Source organism: Schistocerca gregaria, chromosome 2 (assembly GCF_023897955.1).
Source record: "Schistocerca gregaria isolate iqSchGreg1 chromosome 2, iqSchGreg1.2, whole genome shotgun sequence".
Taxonomy (NCBI): domain Eukaryota; kingdom Metazoa; phylum Arthropoda; class Insecta; order Orthoptera; family Acrididae; genus Schistocerca; species Schistocerca gregaria.
Window position 1 is genome coordinate 306085916 of NC_064921.1, and position 23357 is coordinate 306109272.

The window sequence follows — 23357 nt, forward strand, 5'->3', positions numbered from 1 at the left end:
TCGTCATCAATTAACTCAACTCACCCTTCTGAATGGCAAAAGTGTGCTGGTGCTGATGTAACCGTACAAGATCTATGACTCCCTTGTGTTCAGTCTATAAGCCATATTTGTCACAAGTCTAAATAAGAATTTTCATTCACGCAGCCTTCAAAAAACAAAAACAAGATCTGAATATGTATTTTGATGACATATCAGGCCGAATCATTACATGAGACGACTCCCTTCCAACTCTTCAGGGTATTTCTTCGACCAGAAAATCGCGTTATTCCAGTCTTGACTCTGATACGTCGCATATTCATCAGAAAACCGCACTCTTGAAAACAAAAGGCATTTGAAAAGCAAGACGGGCTGCATCTCGCTGCTCCATGTCGTTGTCACAGGAGTCATTTACAAACGTTGCTCAAAATCCTTTTGTTTCCAGATCTTTTCGTCAATTTCAAAAGAGGTATACCAATAAAACAACTCTTTATTTTACCAATAGCGGGCCGCGTGGGGTAGCCGTGCGGTCTAAGGCGTCTTGTCACGGTTCGCGCTGCTGCCCCGTCGGAGATTCGAGCCCTCCCTCGAGAATGTGTGTGTGTGTGTGTGTGTGTGTGTGTGTGTGTGTGTGTGTGTGTGGGTGTGGGTGTGGGTGTGTGTGTGGGTGTGTGTTGTCCTTAGCAAAAGTTAGTTTAAGTTAGATTAAGTAGTGCGTAACTCTAGGTACCGATGACCTCAGCAGTTTGGTCCCATAGTCCTTACCACAAATTTCCAAAAATTTACGAATAGCGTACAAAGACAAGAAGCGTATGCGGACTTCTCCGACACCCTGTACGTCCAATCTTCCATGTAGTGCAGCAAATACCCTTTCACGACTTTGACACGACACACTGATGAATTCCATCTCTAACTCGACAGGCGACCTACTCGGTATAACAGCTCAGCGAACGAATGTCGTCGCTGCGACAGATGTAATCTGGCGGGTCGCGCCGATAAATTGAAATTCAAATACTGTCCGCTTTATATTCCCCACCGTCGATTCGCCGAACTGCAAAGTCGTTGAGGGGACAAGCCGACAAGCCCATCCTTTTTTTCCCCTTTGCCGTCCCTTGAGATTAACTCGATCTCGTTCCGGGGGCTACAATGTATTAAAATTCATTTGCCTGCTACTCAATTTGCAGATTCCGCGTAAAATTTCGAAAAACCTGCTTTCTGAAATAACTTCGTGCTAATCTCCGGCGCTTACTGATTTGCAACGTACGCAGTAATTCGTCAGTTGCGAAAGTTGTGTTTACTTCACGTACAGGCGCCCGTAAGTGAATACGCTTAAGCACACTTGTGTGGTGACGCTCTACCCGCAAATAGCCAGTTCAAATCCCAATGATGGAGAGAAATTACCACCACTGGTATTCGCCCCTCAAATGGAGAGGAGCGATGGTGTACGCTTCCCAGCCACTTGACAGATTTTCTCTTTGTCCCGTGCAGCTAGAGGATGTGACATTGTTAATGTTGATCACTCTTTCAGCAAGGGACGTTAACATTGACAGGTCTCTTGCCGCTACATCAGAGAAGTACAAAATGTCCCAGCACCAGAGCATACGGTTTTCCACAATTTCTGTCATGCTACAGCGATATATATATATATATATATATATATATATACAAAACCAGGCTGTCCAATACAACAATAGTACACATTACAGTCATCTACTCAAAACAGGTGTTTTTTATCATCATAAATTGAGTTTTTGTTCTGCTATCTTGGTATCTGTGGTTTTTTTATTTATTTACTCGTCATGTTCCATAGGACCAAATTGAGGAGCAAATCTCCAAGGTCATGCAACGTGCCAGTACATGATATTACAACTTAAAAGTAACAACAGATAAAAATAAAATGCTTATGAGCACAAAACTGTCAAGCTGTAAGGTTAAGTAAACGCAATCAGCAATACAACAAGAGCTTAATTTTTCAAGGACCATCTAGACTAAATAGAACAAGTGACCCATGGGGAAACTCTTCAGTATCGACTTGAAAAGGCGTGGATTCCTGCCAAGATTTTTGAATTTCTGTGGTAACTTGTTGAAAATGGATGCAGTGGTATACTGGACACCTTCCTGCACAAGGGTTAAGGAAGTCCGATCCAAATGCAGGTTTGATTTCTATCGAGTATTAACTGAATGAAAGCTGCTTATTCTTGCGAATAAGCTGATATTGTTAACAAGAAATGACAGTAAAGACTACACATATATTGAGAGGCCAATGTCAAAATACCCAGACTCGTGAACAGAGGTCGACAAGAGGTTCGTGAACTTACACTACTTACTTCCCGAACCGCCCGTTTCTGAGCCAAAAGAATCATTTTATAATGGTTACCCCAAAATATAACACCATACGACATAAGCGAATGAAAGTAAGCAAAGTAGACTAATTTTCGTGACGAACGATCACTCACTTCAGATACCGTTCGAACAGTGAAAATGGCAGTATTAAATCTTTGACCAAGATCGTGAATGTGGGCTTTCCACGACAGTTTACGATCTATCTGAACACGAAGAAATTTGAACTGTTCAGTTTCACTACTCATATGCCCATTCTGTGAAATTAAAACGTCGGGTTTTGTTGAATTGTGTGTTAGAAACTGTAAAATCTGAGCCTTACTGTGATTTAGCGTTAGTTTATTTTCTACAAGCCATGAACTTAGGTCACGAACTGCACTACTTGAAACCGAGCCAATGTTGCACACAACATCCTTTACTACCAAGCTAGTGTCATCAGCAAACAGAAATATTTTAGAGTTACCCATAATACTAGGCGACATATCATTTAAATAAATAAGTAACAGGAGTGGCCCCAACACTGACTCCTGGGGCACCCTACCACTTGACAGTACCTCACTCAGACCCCACATCACAGCCATTCTCAACACTGTGAATAATGACCTTTTAATCACTGTTGCTAAAGTAAGAGGTGAACCAATTGTGAGCTACTCCCCGTATTCAGTAATGTCCAACTTCTGGAGCAATATTTTGTGATGAACGCCATCAAACGCCTTAGTTAAATCAAAAAAACTTTTACTTAACCCAGCCAGTACCTCACAGAGAAAAGAGAATATAGCATTTTCATTTGTTAAACGACTTCTAAAGCCGAACTGCACGTTTGATAGCAAATTGTGTGATATAAAATGATCATCCTTTTTAATAACTTTAGCAAACACTATTGGCATGCCCCCATCTCGTGGTCGTGCGGTAGCGTTCTCGCTTCCCACTCCCGGGTTCCCGGGTTCGATTCCCGGCGGGGTCAGGGATTTTCTCTGCCTCGTGATGGCTGGGTGTTGTGTGATATCCTTAGGTTAGTTAGGTTTAAGTAGTTCTAAGTTCTAGGGGACTGATGACCATAGATGTTATGTCCCATAGTGCTCAGAGCCATATGAACCATTTTTGAACTAATGGCATAGAAATAGGTCTAAAATTGTCTACATTATCCCATTCTTCCTTTTTATAAAGCGGTTTTACTACTGAGTAATCGTTCAGGAAACTGACCATCCCTAAGGAAAAACTACATATATGGCTAAATACAGGGCTAACATGTGCAGCACTATACTTTAATCCTATGCTAGGTACTCACGATCGTTTGCTTCCATTATCATTTATCGGTATCTGCAACATTTTTCAGCTGATCAAAGAGTCGATTCCTTCTTCTGCTTTTTGCCTTCCTCTAAACCGTTCTAGGACTGATTGTAGTCCGCAGCTCGTGGTAGTGCGATGGCGTTCTCGTTTCCCGCGCCCGGGTTCCCAGGTTCGATTCCCGGCGGGGTCAGAGATTTTCTCTGCTTCGTGATGACTGGGTGTTGTATGATATCCATAGGTTAGTTAGGTTTAAGTAGTTCTAGGGGACTGATGACCATAGATGTTAAGTCCCATAGTGCTCAGAGCCATTTGAACCATTTGAACGGATTGTATCCCCCCATTTCTCCTTCAGATTTGTCAAGTGCTGTTCCTCTTCCTTATTTTTTCACTTACTTTTCTTAAAACTTCAATTCACTATCGGCCAATTTTATCTATTCCATCACTGCCATGCTCACATTTCGAATGCCTCCAGCTCCTTCGTGTTGACCTTCCTAAAGATTCACATATCTGCAAGGTACAACAGAATGCACCAGATAGAGTTCAATATTTTAAAATTAGATAGCACGCATGCACTCCGTCTTCAGGCCATCTCCGGGGCCATCTGACCGCCGCGTCACCCTCAGAGGAGGATGAGGATAGGAGGGTTGTCGGGTCAGCACACCGCTCTCCCGGTCGTTATGATGGTATTCTTGACCGAAGCCGCTAGTATTCGGTCGAGTAGCTCCGCAATTGACATCACGAGGCTGAGTGCACCCCGAAAAATGGCAACAGCACATGGCGGCTGGATGGCCACCCATCCAAGTGCCGGACACGCCCAACAGCGCTTAACTTCGGTGATCACACGGGAACCGGTGTATCCACTGCGGCAAGGCCGTTGCCAAAATTAGTGTGACTGTAATAATTCGAGGAATAATGACACAAACCATCTTCCTTTCTTGAACTTGCTTACCGCCAAATCTGTTTACATCTCGAAAAAAATGAGGTCATCTCACTTTTCTACAGTCACTGCCGTTACGTAAGACGTCTACTCTGCTTGACAACAAAACAAACAAGAAAACGAATCAGAAGCACTGCTACACGAGCAGAAAGATCTAGGGCGTCGACAGCAGTGTGGTAAAAGTTTTTTTTTTTTTTACGGAGAAACCACTTAGCCAGGAGTTGCGGTACGGCGAATAGTTCTGTTTGCCGTCGTAGCTTCGAGACGGAGGCGCAGATCTGTCGCCTCGCTGGGATGTTTATGTTGCCGCCGCCGCCAGAGTTCGGCAAGTCGGCCACAGCACTGTGTCTCACTGTACCGCCCCACCCCCATCTCCCTCCCCCCTCTGCTTTACTTCCCCACCCACCCGAGATGAGGGCCGCCGTCAACAAGCGCAGGGAGTGTTTGCCTGCGCCGTGGGCGGATATTGTCTGCCGGAGGTGGAGCACGCCCGCCGCCTGCAGCCTGCAGACTTCTTCGCGAGCAGCGCCACAGCCGGTATATTGAACTGGTGGGCGCGACTGCAGGCTGGCGCCGGAATCCAATACGGGAGCACCCGGGTTCCGGCAAAACAGACACACGCTCTGGCCTTCGACGGCAGGGTATGTCGTTCCATCAGCACGAGGCTAGGTCGCTCCACCCAATTCTAACAGTACGGCCATCTTTGATTCCCTTGGCGTAGACGACGATTACAATACCGAAAGTTGCAGCAGTGTCGGCTTGGTCGTCCTTTGTAGAAAATTAACGTGCGAAGGTTACGAATATAGAAGGAAGATCAGCTCTGGTCGTAGATTTTAATCTGTTTATTGCAGATCTATTTCAGCTACTGTGTAGCTGTCTTCAGTGCATTGTATACAAGCCGTGATGACTAGTCGTGAATACAGAGAGCACAGAACTGCGTCTTCAGGCCACAAGTGGCCCATCGGGTCCATCCGACCGCCGTGTCATCCTCATGGAGGATGCGGATAGGAGGGGCATGTGGTCAGCACACCGCTCTCCCAGTCGTTGTGATGGTTTTCTTTGACCAAAGTCGCTACTATTCGATCGAGTAGCTCCTCAATAGGCATCACGAGGTTGAGTGCACCCCGAAAAATGGCAACAGCTCATGGCGGCCTGGATGGTGACCCATCCAAGTGCCAGCCACTCTCGATAGCGCTTAACTTCGGTGATCTCACGGGACACGGTGTATCAACTGCGGCAAGACCGTTGCCTGTAAATACAGAGAGTACATTAATAAAACCGAGAAACTGCAGAGACGGACCCCTGACGAGAAATGGAGGGTAAAAGGTCCTATGAACATTTGTCCAGAAATGGACGATGTGCATGCAACAACAGACCATGCCGACAAACATGCCGTAAAACAGTACAGAGATGTATCGCATCCACGTCACAACAGATGTTCGAAGTGGCCTCCATTGGGTGCAGTGCACGCGTTCACACATCGCATCATGAATTGCCGCACTCTTTCGCACGTTCCGGCTTCTCTCCGAATGGCGTCACAGGCGACATGAGCACGCTGTTGAAGGTTCTGCACATAAGGAACTGGTTAAGCATACACTAGACTAGAAATTCCCCCAGACGTACATCTACATTTATACTCCGCAAGCCATCCAACGGTTTGTGGCGGAGGGCACTTAACGTGCCACTGTCATTACCTCCCTTTCCTCTTTCAGTCGCGTATGGTTCGCGGGAAGAACGACTGCCGGAAAGCCTCCGTGTGCGCTCGAATCTCTCTAATTTTACATTCGTGATCTCCTCGGGAGGTATAAGTAGGGGGAAGCAATATATTCGATACCTCACGCAGAAACGCATCTTCTCGATACCTGGACAGCAAGCTACAACGCGATGGAGAGCGTCTCTCTTGCAGAGTCTGCCACTTGAATTTTATAAATATCTCCGTAACGCTATCACGCTTACCAAATAACCCTGTAACGAAACGAGCCGCTCTTCTTTGGATATTCTCTATCTCCTCTGTCAACCCGACCTGGTACGGATCCCACACTGATAAGCAATACTCAAGTATAAGTCGAATAACCACCTCCTTTGTTGATAGACTGCATTTTTCAAGGACCCTCCCAATGAATCTTAACGTGGCACTCGCCTTACCATCAATTAATTTTATATGATCATTCCACTTCAGATCGTTCCGCACGCATACTCTCAGATATTTTACGGAAGTAACTGCAACTAGTGTTTGTTCCGCTATCATATAATCGTACAATAAAGGATCTTTCTTTGTATGTATTCGGAGTACATTACATTCCTCCATCTTAAGGGTCATTCGCCACTCCGTGCATCAAGTGCCTATCCACTGCAGATCTTCCTGCATTTCGTTGCAATTTTCTAATCCAGGGGGTTTAAGTCAGGTGATACGACAGCCCTTGCTCAAGGGCTTCCGCTTCTTATCAGACGTATGAAGAAGACGACGGCGAAATGCAATGCGGAAGTGCGCTGGTGCTCTGTCGTGCAGAAAACACAAAACTTTTAGTATTGAAAACGAGCATTCTCAATCAGCCCAGGGAGAGTAGTCTGCAGGAAGTCTAGGTACGTTCCTCCGTCGACATGTTGTTCAATAATGACCATCCCATGAATAGCTGCCTGAACTAATGCTGTGTGGTTGTTATTCATAGGATGGTGTATTGCTGTTCTCCCACGGTTCAAATGGTTCAGATGGCTCTAAGCACTATGGGACTTAAAATCTGATGTCATCAGTCCCCTAGGCTTAGTACTTGAACCTAACTAACGTAAGGACATCACACACGTCCATGGCCGAGGCAGGATTCGAACCTGCGACCGTAGCAGCAGCGCGGTTCCGCACTTGTCCCACTGTAACCTGCACTGTCAATCCAGGGACCACAACACACACACCAAAAGACACCCTTAGTGGCTGGCTGTAGAATACGGCGTTAGTAACCTAGGAATCGACCGCATTATAATAACTTGCCGGATGAGGGAAATCCATTATTACTCCCTCTTCCTCTCCGTTTCGCTATCCGTTCTGTCTCTGTCCACCCCTTCTGGCACTTTGCAAGTCTCTCTCCATGGCACAAGTGGTGCCTTTGTGTAAGTCTCTCTCCATGCCACTGCTGCAGGTATTCTTCAGATCGTCTCCATCGCTGGCTTTCTAGAAATGTTACTCCATGTCACTACTGTAGGCATTCTGCAGAAGCCTCCTTTTCTGGAAATGTCTCCCCATGTTACTGCTGCTAGCCTTTTGGAAGTGTCTCTGCATCAGATACATCTCTATGGCACTACTGTTGGTTTTCTAGAAATGTTCGACCATGGCACTGCTGCTGGTCTTCTGCAGATGCCTCTCCATTGCACTGCTTGAGGCATTCTCCAAGTGTCTACATCTACATCTACACCCGCACTCCGCAAGCCACCTGACGGTGTGTGCCGGAGGGTACCTTGAGTACCTCTATCAGTTCTCCCTTCTATCCCAGTCTCGTATTGTTCGTGGAAAGAAAGATTTCGGTATGCCTCTGTGTGGGCTCTAATCTCTCTGATTTTATCCTCGCGGTCTCTTCGCGAGATATACGTAGGAGGGAGCAATATATTGCTTGACTCCTCGGTGAAGGTATTTTATCGAAACATAAGCCCGTACTGAGCTTCTGAGCGTCTGTCTTGCAGTATTCCACTGGAGTTTATCTATCATCTCCGCAACACTTTCGCGATTACTAAATGATCCTGTAACGAAGCGCGCTGTTCTCCGTTGGATCTTCTCTATCTCTTCTATCAACCCTATCTAGTACGGATCCCACACCGGTGAGCAGTATTCAAGCAGTGGGCGAACAAGTGTACTGTAGCCTACTTCCTTTGTTTTCGGATTGCATTTCCTTAGGATTCTTCCAATGAATCTCAGTCTGGCATCTGGTTTACCGACGATTAACTTTGTATGGTCATTCCATTTCAGATCACTCCTAATGCCTACTCCCAGATAATTTATGGAATTAACTGCTTCCAGTTGCTGACCTGCTATATTGCAGCTAAATGATAAAGGACCTTTCTTTCTACGTATTCAGAGCACATTACACTTGTCCACATTGAGATTCAATTGCCATTCCCTGCACCATGCGTCAGTTCGTTGAAGATCCTCCTGTATTTCAGTACAATTTTCCATTGTTACAACCTGTCGATATACTACAGCATCATCCGCAAATAGCCTCAGTGAACTTCCGATTTTATCCACAAGGTCATTCATACACGGTGGTCAGAAAATGTGTGAAGTGCCTGTAGGGATGTTACAGGGCAGGTTGTACTGAGACATAAATGTTAAGAAAGAAATTCGTTACGTTGCTCCGTTTCCGAGTTATTTAGCATAGAATTTAGCCAATCGGGACGACGCGCGCTTGCATTCAAGCGGCCTGCCAGGGGCGGTGTTGCCCAACGACTGCTTTGTCTCTTTAGCTGAAACTTGAATTTACTTGCGCGACGATCTGATTGGCTAACTTCAATGCTAAATAACTCGAAAACGGCGCAACGTACCGATTCTTTTTCTTTTTTTTAACATTCATATCTCAGTACAACCTGCCCTGCAACATCCCTACAAGCGTTTCAGATATTTTCTGACCACAGTGTTAATATTGTGAGTAGCAACGGTCCTACGACACTCCCCTGCGGCACATCTGAAATCACTCTTACTTCGGAAGACCTCTCCATTGAGAACGATATGCTGCGCTCTGTTATCTAGGCACAATGGCACTGCTGCACCCATTCTGTAGGTGCCTCTTCATGACACTGCAGCTGGTTTTCTAAAACTAACTTTCCGTTACGATACTGTAAGCTTGTTTCAAGTGTCTCTCCATCGCACTGTTTCTGCCAATTTGCAAATGTGTCTCCGTGATACCTCTTCTGGCTATTCTGTTGTCTCTCCATGACACTAGATTTCTCTCCATGACACCGCTACTGGCTTTCCTATACTGCGTTTCGACGGCCCCGACAACAACGGAAGGATTATATGATACGAGAGTAGTGTCTTTCAGTCGACGGAAGCGCCCTTGCCGCGCTCTGTGCAAACAAAGCCTGCCGTGGGCGATGCCGCCAAGAGCTCGTGCAGGTCTGTCCGGCGGTGACTAAGCAACCTTTGCCCCGGCCTCTCCTTTCCTAGACAGGGCTGCCCCTCCCTGACTCACGCACCTGTTTGCGCAACGCAGCACATATTCCACGCACGTCCTCACGTCCGCAACACAATAGCGGAGGAAATGGGAAACTGCCCCGGTGGCGGTGGCGGCTCTGGGGCCGTGCGGCAATCAGCGGGCGCTCCGGTTGTCTCGTGTCGATCGCGGCCGCTGTTCCAGACTCAGCGCTGTCCTTACAGGGCCGCCGGCGTGCCTCTGGTAATCGCCAATGACCCGCCGAGCACGCGAATCTCCTGCGCAGACACGCCATTTATGGGGGGGGGGTGCCTCTCGTCGATAGACAATCCGTCCAAGTTAGCCGACATTGTAAACGCGGTACAGCTAAAAGCTGCAGATACACCACCATAAGAAATGTGGGAAGCTGTGAGCTGTTCTGTCGGTTTACTGCACGAATACACATTCGTGCTACGCAGATGCACAGAATGAACTTTGCTTAAGGGTCCATTCTTCTCAGTCAGCCTATAAAATAAGCGGTATACAATTTTTTTTAACTAGTGAAACAATGAGCGTAAATGTTTTTGCAAATTGAAACTTCCTGGCTGATTAAAACTGTGTGCCGGACCGAGACTCGAACTCGGGACTTTGCCTTTCGCGGGCAAGTGCTCTACCATCTGAGCTACCCAAGCACGACTCACGCTCCCTCCTCATTCTGGAAACATCCTCCAGGCTGTGGCTAAGCCATGTCTCCGCAGTATCCTTTCATTCAGGACTGCTAGTTCTGCAAGGTTCGCAGGACAGCTTCTGTAAAGTTTGGAAGGTAGAAGACGAGGTACTGGCAGAAGTAAAGCTGTGAGGATGGGGCGTGAGTCGTGCTTGGGTAGCTCAGATGGTAGAGCACTTGCCCGCGAAAGGCAGAGGTCTCGAGTTCGAGTCTCGCTCCGGCACATAGTTTTAATCTGCTAGGAAGTTTCATATCAGCGCACACTGCGCTGCCGAGTGAAAATCTCGTTCTTTTTGCAAATTATTTATTGACTTTGGTACAACATTTTCTATTTTTTTTCTATATTCAGTCATCGTAAGCCCTCCAACAGAAGAGTTAAAGTTGCTCTGTCTGTAGTTGAGTCCCATAGTGCTCAGAGCCATTTGAACCATTTTAACCCAATTAATGACATCGGGCCACTTCTCAGACCTTTCAGTCGGCGATAATCAATACAGCACTGTAATTGTTGCCGTTCGTATAAAAGAGTTTCACGTTCTTTCTTCTCGATAGCCACACTGTTGACTGACGTTACTGCGTGTCAAATGACGGAGTGGATGTATACTGTCATACAAACCGATCACAAAAAATGGTTCAAGTGGCTCTGAGCGCTATGGGACTTTTAGCTCACCAGTCCCCTAGAACTTAGAACTACTTAAACCTAACTAACCTAAGGACATCACACACGTCCATGCCCGAGGCAGGATTCGAACTTGCGACCGTAGTGGTCGCGCGGTTGCAGACTATAGCGCCTAGATCCGCTCGGCCACCCCAGCCGGCAACAGATTACAAAGCCGTAGTTGCACCTGTTGGCCACAATCGGAACTAATTTACTTTCCAGCGTAAATGGGCTCTGCATTAACACATTAGTATATCTAACAAGTTTCGCTGGCATACGATAATTATAGTCCACACTGAACCTCCGTGAGTAGATGCACTTTAATTATAAGCAGCCGGGGTACAACTAACACTGCAGGAGACACAAAAATGAGACAGTATGCAAGTTTGAGGAGAAGAGTAATGTGGATACTCTTTATTGTCAACAGAATGGACGAAGTTTCTTTCCAAACACAGGGCTGTTTTACTCACACTCGGTTGAAGTCTCCGGATTTCGCAGTGATATGACACAAAGAAATTTATAAATAAGGCCTTTGTCGAAGGCAGCAGTAAGACCAACAAATGCTACGAATGTTTTCAGCTTCATTTGGTATCGTATCTCTATGAAGGATGTAAGAGAGTACTTGATCGCAGCAGCTATATCCTGGCCTGAAGCCTGGCTGATCAACTGGAATATGCTCTACGATAGCGCTCCTTATTCTGTTATATATCAACCTTTCCAAAAGGTTATATATATCAGCAGCAAAGAAGGGCGACAGGGCGATAGCTTTCTACCGCGTTGTTGCGTTTGCCACGTTTCAAAACAAGGATTATCTTCGCCTTCTTCAGCTCCAGTAGAAGTTGAGCGGTCAATAGGATGTTACTGAAGAATTCTGCCATCCATTTATTTAGCATATCCTCCCATACGAATCAGGAATTCTGGACGGATGCCATCGAATCCATTACGATGTCGTAAAGCGTCAAGTGTGCCCACGTGTCACGACAGTGTGTTGCGAAGCGTTCAGTAGGGCGCGGTCCCCGGCCACAGAGCGCCGTTGTCGTGCTGCTGCCGCGACAATAGCAGAGCAGCTGTTCGGCCGCTCGGCCCGCAGGAGAAACGCAGCGAATTATCTCGCCATGGCGGGGCTTCGGTCGCGGGGAGAAAGTTGCCACTGCGCAGACGCAGGGACGCGGGCCGGCCTGCCGTGTAACTGCCGATTGCGTGGCCATTGACAAGCGAAATAAACTAGGGGCCGTCCAGCACTGGCGAAATCGGTCGTACCTCCAGTTATACTGACCCCCTCTCCCCCGCCGACTCCAGTACAACAATGGACTACGGAATTACGTGCCCTGTAAGGTGACCGCATTTCGATAACGAAACAGCAGACGCAAAACAGGACTGGATTCGGTGCGCCGGAGCCAGATGATATTCTTGTGTTTGTTTTTTATCGAACTGCTATTGCAAACCATTCATTTTGCGACCTGGAAGTGTGAGAAGTGAATGCAAAGTACACCGCCGGCCATTAACCCTGCAACACCATGAAGGCGACGTGCAACAAACGTCAACTTGGCATGAAGAGTACTCAGTCATGGACACGCAAGTGATTAGGGTTTCAGCGCGACCGTACAAAGCCGGTAGCAGTAACGTCGTCTACATCCATACATCTTATAAAAGTGTAAGTGCTTACTAATGTATATATGTTCACATCTCCTCCTAAACCACTGGACCGATTTCAACCAACTGTCTGGAGAGATTCGTTGTTGGGCTAAGAACCATCTGTCCGTCAAAGGGTTGCGGAAGGGGGTGAATAAGAAGTGTAGCCAACAACGAGAGAATACACAGACATTGTTCACCCAGTATTCGAGAGTGATAGCACTTAGTGACTTGCACAAACTTTACTCGGAATTTCAAATATTTCCGAAAATTTTTCTCGCTGACAGCCTCCAGGAAATGATGGATGAAATGAAAAAAGGTTTTTGGCTTAATACGTTTTCGCTACTTATGCACTAATACTGACGCAAGAGGCATGATGTTTTAATTCTTCTTTATTACTAACTGTATTCACGACACATTTTATAGACAGTACTCAGAGATCGAATGTACTGCTAGCCTCCACAGTCTGCTTATGCCACATCGGACTATTACCAATACGACGGAAGTACGCACAGGATTTTTTTATGTTTTACTTCATCAATTTTATGAAGCTAGTCTCTACTGGATCTTACATCCTACGAGCTGTTATCCGGCCTGGGTCATTCAGCAGTCACGTCTTTTACTGTTTAACAAGTACCTTTCGGGTGTACTCAATTTTATCATCACAACCGACCATTATGGTTTGACTCTTAACGTGACTTCACGAAAGCTGGGACTCCGTAACTGTCTCTGTTATGGAAATATACCTATTGTAAACCTGAAGATGCGTCTATACTAACGTGAAACTGGAAGCTGCGAATAAAGCAACTTCATTTAAGCTGTGCAGCGTTTGCAAACACCTCGTCATTCTTGACTTTTTAATTGTTATAATTTTATGATAATTTGAATGGTTATTGAGTATTGAGTGTTATTGCTGTTATTCATAATGTCTCTGAGTTGTGGTTGCCGTCCCCAGAAAGTTGTTTTTATTCGCAAATATCAGTGAATATACTTGCAAATGTATACAATTTTGCGACACGTAGTTCAAGAGATATAACGTCATGAACACTGAGGTGCGTGGTTCAAATGGTTCTGAGCACATGGGACTTAACATATATGGTCATCAGTCCCCTAGAACTTAGAACTACTTAAACCTAACTAACCTAAGGACATCACACAACACCCAGTCATCACGAGGCAGAGAAAATCCCTTTCCCCGCCGGGAACCGAACCCGGGAACCCGGGCGTGGGAAGTGAGAACGCACTGAGGTGCGTGAGAAGCTTCCGTATCATTCAAGAGATTTAAGCGTATTACTTCTCCTACTAATTATTCATAACAAATGCTGCTGAATGTTCCTACAAAATTATATAATTGTACGACACTTACTTCAGGAGATATGACGTCACAACGATTGAGCGGCGTGAAATTCGCTACAGATACAAGTGAAGTAAGTGTGAAATACGTTAAATATTTGTGGAACAGATGCGTGCTCTGACAGAGCCGCTTGTAAAAAAGCTCCTCCTTAACCCCCGGATCGATTGCAACCAAACTTGGTACACACATTACTTACTGTCTGGAAATAAATCTTGGACAATGCTGCAATTATTACACCCGTCAGCTTCCTCTTAGTACTTTACAAGATATCCCTGGAATTATCTCCAGCCTCACAGGAAAAAGGGTTTTAGACAGGAAAGCGGAACAAGCTGGCTCTGAATGTGGATTTAATATAATTAACGGTTTGCATATGTGTTGTTGTTGTTGTTGTTGTCTTCAGTCCAGAGATTGGATTGATGCAGCTCTCCATGCTACTCTATCCTGTGCAAGCTTCTTCATCTCCCAGTACCTACTGCAACCTACATCCTTCTGAATCTGCTTGGTGTATTCATCTCTTGGTCTCCCTCTACGATTTTTACCCTCCACACTGCCCTCCAATACTAAATTGGTGATTCCCTGATGCCTCAGAATATGCCGTATCAACCGGGGCACCTCGAAATAAAACTATAAAAATTTACAACAAAATCGTAGAAACAGCACTTTACGCATTATAAAATCTCTGGCCGTTCAGTTATGATGAGTGCACAATGTATATGACATCAATGACGGATCTTCCTACACATTGCAAAGCGAATGATTTGCGAGTTACATGTTAACAATCAAAAGCAGACCCATTCTGTTGGCAGAAAAACCTCATTATATTCTGAAAAACATCACTTATACAATTAATATTGAAGTCACCACATATAACTAACTTTTTGTATTTCCTATAAAGTGAACCAAGAACCTCCTCTAGCTTTAGCAAAAATGTTGTGAAATCGGAGTCTGGGGATCTACAAATAACAACAGTTTGAGGTTTGGCTCCATTAAATTTAACCACGCCTGCACAACATCCAAGCACCTTTTCAGTGCAGTACTTTGAAACATCAATTGACTCAAATGGGATGCCGTTTTTCATATACATGGCTACTCCCCCACACCGCAAAGAGCTCCTCGAAAAACTGCCAGCCAACCTGTATCCTGGTAAAGGAAGCCTTTGAATTATCTCCTTATTTAAGAAGTGCTCAGATATACAATAATTTCAGAGTCAACACCTATAAGCAGTTGACTAACTTTATCTCTAATACCTTGTATATTTTGATGAAATATACTAATTCCCTCATTACTCGGATACCTAAGCTTTGTCAAAAGTGGTTCCTTTGTTAGAGAGATTTCCCTTATGCAGGAATACCTATCAGCTGACTTCAGTCTAAAAAAGGTTAGTTTCAAAAAATAGTTTTACGACAAACTTGAAATAATTAGGAAGAAATAAAGCAAAACTGCAGCAACGTTCGCTTGGCAGTGGCATGTTTTGGGATTAATCTCATTCCAAGTACAGATATTTCAGGCGAATATTAACATCGTGGTCCGTCCCCAGAAGCAACATTCCAGCTCTGTTTTCCCGACCTGATGTTCCAGCACTGCGTGTACTAAAGCTTAAAATTAAAAATCAGATCTCTGTTGTGTGCATAAGACTTGTTCCTAGCGCAGGTAACACACATAGACAGTAACTTTTCATTCCGGGATAAACGCAGCTACGAAATTAATGCGATAATTCCATCTTCCAACGATCGAAGAGAGGCAGTAACAGCCTTGGAACAATTAAATTTGCATATCAATTGAACTGATGTCCGGAACGTTCGTGAGGTTCGGCGAACCGTGACGTCGGGCTAATTCCTGATTATGCATTCAGTAGTGCAAGTCGTGAGTTACTGCGTGCTGATTCTATTTCCCTGTCGTCACATTTCACGGCGACGTTTACGGGCAGTAACCAGCATTCGCTGCGTCCGCCGACGTTGCCTTATCGCCAGATTCATCGCGGTGTATGTAAACCACTGGACCTCTGTGTTTGTCGTATTACATAAGTCGTCATATTCTCCGTTCACCGGAGCGTGCAGCGGCGGAGAGAGAGACAGAGATTTATGAAAGTTTGCCGACTTCTCTTGCAAAGTCGGAGGAATGATTTGTGAATGCTGATACAATCTTCGGGCAGGCTCTTTCTACCGCAACAAATTCCCCGAAGTGTCTCATCAGTGTTTATGTTTTTGGGATTAACATGTCAGTCTCATTAGCTCATCAGACTTGTTCGTTGATTCCCCTGAAGACTAAGCGACGTTTAATATGACCAGCTGTATCGTTGGTGACTTCAAGTGCCCGTGTTACACAGTAAAAGGTTGAGTGAACAGTAGTCTAGTTTAGACCTTGAGTGTCACGACGCTCTACTTTCATGAAGACTGATAGACCCATTCGTAGTGAGTGAACAGTTTACTGCCTATAGTGATGATCCAGAATGTTATGACCCGTGCCCACAGTGAAGCTGAATGCCTCCTGGTACCGATGTCAAAGCGCGACGTGGTAACGATAGTACTAGGGGCGTTCAGCAAGTAATATAACACAGTTTTCTTTCTGCAAGCAGTGCATCAAATTATCCCCCACTCTTTCGACTACGAAACCCTATTTTTCAACATAATTCCATTCAATGCGACAGCCTCACGCACCTTACCCGGACGGTCCGTGTTGCCCACTTGGTACCACTCCACTGGTCGACGTCATAGCCAACGTATTGGTGCATCGGTAACCTCTCCATCATGCACGTACTGCTTCCCACGGAATGCTTCAGTGGGCCAAACAGTTGCGAAGTCTGAATGTGTGAGATCCGGGGTGGATGAGGAAAAACAGTCCAGTGAAGTTTTGTGAGCCCCTCTAGGATGTGCAGACACATGTGAGGCCTTGCGTTATCAAGGAGAAGGAGAAATTTGTTTGCAGTTTTGTGGCGACAAACATGCTTAAGAAGTGTAGGACAGTAGGGGGGCAAATGGGATGCTGGCGAATTTTGTTAGTGTGGGTTGCCTACATCAGGGGCAGGTTTACCCCGAGTACATACCTGCCCCTGATGTAGGCAACACACACTAACAAAATTCGCCAGAACCTCTCTTGCCCCCCTACTAAACGGAATAGCCCGTCACAGTCCCAGAAGACCGCCGCCACGACTTTACCCTCTGAGGGTGGGGTTTGAGGCTTTTTCTTTGGAGGAGAAGCGGTGCTGCACCACTCCATACTTTGCGTTTTGTTTGCGGCTCGAAGCGATGAACCCATGTTTCATCGCCTATGACGATGTTTGACACAGAATTATCACAATCAGCCTCGAAGCGCGCAAGCAACTCTGCACAGATGTTCCTTCGTTGCTCTTTATGGTCTTCTGTTACGAGGTGAGCAACACAGCAGTTATACACACCTTTAAATACCGCTATTTGTGGACTGGTGTGTCAGCACTACCAAAAAGAAACGTCCAGCTGCGCAGCGGGGTTTTGATTGTGATCCGTCAGTCACCTCAAATGAGACTGTCTGCACGTTCCAGATTTCCAGGACACAGACGTGTGAGGCCCGCTTGCATGCCGGAGATCGGGCATGTTTGCGCGACCTTGTTTGCGATGATGAAAGACGCCTCGCCCAACTACCACCATGGCATTGTTCCCCGCCAGGTCTCTGCACACATTCAGCAAGCACCTATAAATATCTGCGATGCTCTGATTCTCCGCCGAATGAAACTCAGTGACAGTTCCATGCTTGGAATGCACCTCCATTACAGATGCCATTTTCAAAGCTACATATAGCTCCGCCACCTATCGGTATTTCATGAAACTACAAGGTCTGAAATGCAACTGTTCCACAATGTTCTCACTGTTTCAACAGAAACTGATTGAGAAAAAAATACATTGCCCCTTGTACTACTGGCAGCGGTGTTTTTGGCTCGTGCCACTGTTTAGTTGGACACATCCTGAAAAAAGCTGCCATTAGTTAGAATTTGAAACTGGAGGTGAAGCTGCCATTTCTCGGCTTATCGTAGAACTGTCAATTAACATGTCTAAAGGAAATCACATATCATGTTTTTCAATGGGTCTCCGCCTCTCCTACCTTTTACAAGTCCCTTCAAACCCTGGAACACCATGCGCTCCGTCTCACCTATCGCATCTGCCTCCCTACCCCCATGCGGATCCTCTATGACTTAATTCTTTTCCCACACCTGCTCCTCTTGCTTGAATGGATACAGATCCTCTACACCTCCCGTAAACTTGATCCCCCTCACCCACATTTCTCTCCCATCCTTTCCTACCCCTGTCTGCTGCCGCGCCTGTACACCTGCATCCCACCCGCCAAAGGTGGCTTCCGCCAACTCCCCTTCCCTGATGATGCCCTCGTCCCCTCCACCTATCCCTCCTACGAGCTTTGAACCTCCCCTTCCTCCTCATGAGTTTTTTCCTCCAGGGCTCCCTCTTTCCCTTCTCTCGTTCCTCACTTCCTCCCCCATCCTCCCACCCTCCCCTCCGCCCCTCCCCAGGCTTCCACATACCCCTCTACCGTCACCCCTCCCCCTCTCTTCTTCTCTCCCACTGGCATCTTACCCCCCCCATCCCTCCTAACCTCCCCTTCCCCTCTGGCAGGCCCCCGGCTTTTTCGTGTGCACAGATGTTTATAGCGCGCCGGAGATCGTTACCATTGTGCTAGTATTTGTCTTCCCGTCAGGTACTCAGTGTCTCTTCTTCAGTGCTCTTCCATTCACGTGTGAAACTCTGTGTCTCCGTTATGTACAGTGCTGAACGTTTTTATACAAACAGTGCGTCCTTGGACGCCTTCATTTATTTTATTTTAATATGTATGTCTCCTGTTTTTATGCTCCATGTATTTTTCTTTATATGTCTTCTTGTTTTATGTATGTTTTTATGTGGCCAAGTGCGGCATAGATAGGCCGCTGCCGGCCTACCTTTCTGTAAAGGTTTTAAAATTACAATAAAGAAAACAAATGTTATTCCTGCAATAACTCTTTTTCTCTTCGATTGTCCCTTACTATTGTTGTTTAGAGCCGAAGGCTCCAGTTAAAAAAAAACAGCACATACACACTTTAACAAGGGTTCAGACCCAAATGACACGCTTTCTTGGTGGAAAATGCTTTGTGCATCAGAAATATGGATGACAGCGTCTTCGTCTCGCTCTAGACAATTTTGCCACTCAGGACCTCTTACACGGGAAATACCCAACAGTTCTTTCTATAGTCCCTGTCCTCTGCCTGGACAGTGGTGAACAGTCAATTTAACATACGTAATATAGTCTCTCCCTGCACATAGGATTTTATTTTTGATCGTTGGACTCCTGTCTTCTTTTCCTCTGGTAGCACTGCAATATGCCCTATGACACGTAGGGGAAGAGCGAAGAACTTGTGTGGAGTGTGTCCCAGTGACAGTAGTGCAACTGGCCAGCGTCACTCGCTAAGCACAAGCCTCGGGCGGAAGCAGCAGGGCACTCTAAAAAGCACGGTGCACCTCGCGGCGCGCGCCGCCAGATAAACAGCAGACTGACTGAAGTGTTGGTGTGTGTGGGTGTGTTGCAGGCGGCAGCAGATGGAGGGCCAGCTGTACTGCCAGAGCCACGTGCCCAGTCCACCCAGCGACCCGCCAGACACCGGCCAGCAGGACAAGATCAAGGTGAGTTCTATCTCCGCTCCGTCCACTGTGTCTGCCTACCAAATCCTCCGACCTCAGTAAACGCGTCACGTTACCCTTTCCAAGAAAGATGTGCTCTGACGATGTTGGATGCCATATGTGTCTCTGTGGTACAGCTAGCTGAACGGTTAGTGCTAGATATTAACAGAGGCGCCAGACATGTGCTCCCTGAAGATGTAAATCAGAATTTACGATAGTTGCAGGAGTAACAGTCTGCAAAAGTAGCCAACACGGAATCGCCGAAGAGAGGGTTAATTGAACCGCGCTGTCCTCAATAACCTCCTCTATACATGCCACTGTCAGCACGAACCTTGGACGCCGCGGGGTGGCCTCAGCGATGTGGACAGCCAAACCGTAAAGCCAGACTATATTGTTCCCGAATTGTTACCACGCCAGCCAAACCCAAAATAACATCATTTAGTTGCAGGTGACAAGGTAAGGCGTACAATAAACTGAAGAGGGCCGTACAGACTTCAACAATGTAACAAATAAGGTAATAACCAGAACAGAAATAAACCGCTTTATGCGAAATTTAGTTAGAATAATTAGTACTTACAACATTTTTGCATTTCACACAACTGAATAAAAGAAACTGCTGATAATGACACAAAAGTCGTGAAACACATTTGGATATTTATAGAGAACAATTCTTTGCATAATAGGCTGACCTGAGTTGACTCTGCAAACATACCTACGTCAGAGCTCCAAACCAAATCCAAACGATGATGAAATTATTGCTGTTAACACGTCGATAATAGCAATGTTGAATTTTCGTCTCGTCCTTTTAATGTGGTACATTTGTTCCTCTTAGTCATCATCTCCAAGTATAGCTCCCCTCCCTCTCTCTCTCTCTCTCTCTCTCTCTCTCTCTCTCTCTCTCTCTCTCTCTCTCTCTCTCTTCCTTCCTTTTTTTTCGGTGCCGGTACCCATAGCTTCCATCGTCTTTCTTGACTTCTTCTCCCAAGTAAGTAAAATCTTCTAATCTGGAGAGATAATCTTTCTGCGCTCATTCTTTCGAGGTCTTCGTGCCAATTTCTCCTATGTTGCTGTATTTCACTGAGGATATCAAATACATTCAGTTTTCCCTGACTCCTGATTTTCAAAACCTGTCCGCCCTTGTGCGTCCCTTTCCTGCTGACAGACGTCTGTGCACATGTTACGTGCACTGTTACATAATTTAACATCCAAGAAGTATCAGCGGTATGTAATGTGTTTCGACATTCCTGGTTACACAAGACGCTTTTTAACATTGTTCTTTTCATTTTTGACAAGTCTGTTTTTACCTTCAGCGAACCTATGTGGAATGTACTACATACCATCCACCGTACTGTCAGCATGGAATGTGTGATACAGTCACATGGAACAGGACGAATAACTACAACATTTTTGAAGATCAGGAAATGATAGTCTTAACTGTTGAAACGGGTCATAAGGAATAAATAGTACTGAATGCGATCTTGGCTATTAAAAGTTCCATAAAGGAAGTACAGATCGCTCCTTCCAATCTCTAATTATGACAAATTTTAAGCAGAATTTCAATCTTGTTTCTTTCCTTATTTTTTTAAATATATTTATTGTTCCGGCTATAATAGCGAAGTTCACTAGAAATTCTTCCAATCCATATGTGGCATACAGCAAACCAATGATTAACAGTTATTGGTTAAAAACAGTTTTGGTTGCAATTTAAGCTTTTTTTTCCAACAACGCTTGATCCCTTTCACGGGAACGCGTTATGCAGTTCTTAGCGCCTCTCGTGTCCATCTAGAAAAGATAACCTGAAGGTGCCTAAATGAGGCAAAATGCGTCATTGAAAAATAAAAAACTTAAATTACAACCAAGACTGTTTTTAAGCAATAACCGAAGTTCACTGATTTCTTCTCTCTGTCTTCGTCATACTCACATGTGGCACCGAAACCTAAGTAGAAAATGTTTAACCTGTTCCCTTAGTCTGTTATTAATGACAACATATGTCTTTTCCTTTTTTCTGTGCCTTTGTCACGGCACATGTCGGCATGTTTAGTAAGGGATCTGGCATGGTTAATTAAAAGGGTCGCCCTTACTGATTCCACCCCCCCCACCACCCCCCGAACTCGACGCCTCCCCCGGAATATGAGTACCCAAACTGCCTATGTGTTGTGTTATCCGTGTGGAAGTGAGCGAAAGTTTTCTCAATGTGAGACCTTAACTTTCCCCGGCGAATTGAATGTTCAAATAATTTACGGGTTTGTTGCCGGGTGACATTGTCGACCAGTGCCGATATTTCGGCAGGAGCAGACTCTACCATTCTCAAGGCACAACAGCAAGGACGAAGCAATGTGCAAGGGAATTTAATGCCTCGATTCACAGAGGAGAAACAAGGAAGATACCACACACAGAACAAGTAACCGCAAAGTCAACACACAACCAAAGATAACCAACATTAGAAATATCGAAAGTGACTATTAATCAAATGGTGAGGTAGCACTAATTCTGTCCCTCTGTTTTTTTATGAGAGACAGAGCCGGATTCCAAGCAGCATTTGGACAAAATCCGCCATCTCTGTTCATAAGGTTGCTTGATAGTTTGATTTCAACAGCTTCCTTAGTGACACTGTCCCAATAGCTGGACGTGCAAGCCAGAATCTCCGTGTTGTTGTATTTCATAGGATGACCGGTGTCGAGGCAATGTTCTGCAATAGCGGATTTGCTCGGCCGTTTTAAGCGTGTATGACGCTTATGTTCAGTACACCAGTCTTCCACAGTCCTGATTGTCTGACCAATATATGACATGCCACAACTGCAAGGAATCCGATAGACACCAGCCTTACGCAAACCAAGATCATCTTTTACGGACGCCAACAGGGCCTTAATCTTAAAAGGTGGTCGAAAAACACATTTCACATCATATTTCCGCAAAATACGGCCAATCCTGTTAGAAATGCTTCCTGCGTAAGGCAGAAAGGCCGTAGACTTCGGTGCTACTTCGTTGCTATCGTCACTCACCCGTTGCACAGAAGGCCGATAGCGCAACGCACGTTTGACCTGCCTCTCACTATAACCATTCCGACGAAAGGTGACTTCGAGATGTGATAGATCAGCTGCCAAACTTTCGGGGTCTGAGACAACGTGGGCCCTGTGAACCATGGTATGTAGTACTCCTCCACTCTGAGCTGGATGGTAACAACCATTAGCTGGCAGATACAAGTCAGGCTTCTCACACTGACTTGTATCTGCGAGCTGATAGTTGTCACAATCCATCTTCATTTTCTATCAGTAATGTGTCCACCGTCCGATGCCCTGGTCCACGTTCTTTGGCTGCTGGGAAGAAGAAGTAGTATTAGCGACTGTGGCTGTCTGCGGACAGTGCCTGCCGTTGAAGAAGCTGCGCCTCGGCTGCGCTCAGCGGCTGGCAGTTGTAATGGTCGGCCAGTCAAGACGTAATGGGAGCGGACAACGTGGCCAGACGGACGAGCCGTAACAGAGGCGCTCAATTGGCCGGCTCAACCGTGGGACGGGACGGGGCGTCTCCAGAACACTCCGGCCGTGGCTGCCGGCGGACAGGCGTGTTCAACCAACTGTACGTCTTCATCATCATCATTAAGCTTCGCGCAGTTCGTTCTGTTCAAAGAGGAATTCCACTGTGACCGTTCCGTATCTCTCTCCGGCGTCGCTTTGCAGAGCTAAATTGTTTTCACAGGCC

General features: G+C 45.8%; 1 protein-coding gene and 1 pseudogene across 1 annotated transcript in view; one reads left to right on the forward strand and one right to left on the reverse strand.

Annotated features, from left to right (window-relative positions):
• LOC126336930 (rap1 GTPase-activating protein 1) overlaps positions 1 to 23357 on the forward strand; it is an 824097-nt gene that overhangs the window by 275644 nt on the left and 525096 nt on the right. The window contains exon 2 of the mRNA XM_050001102.1: positions 19568 to 19661. Within this exon, the coding sequence (XP_049857059.1) occupies positions 19568 to 19661 (94 nt within the window). The remainder of the gene's footprint in view (positions 1 to 19567; positions 19662 to 23357) is intronic.
• On the reverse strand, positions 4369 to 4485 carry LOC126337415 (5S ribosomal RNA; annotated as a pseudogene).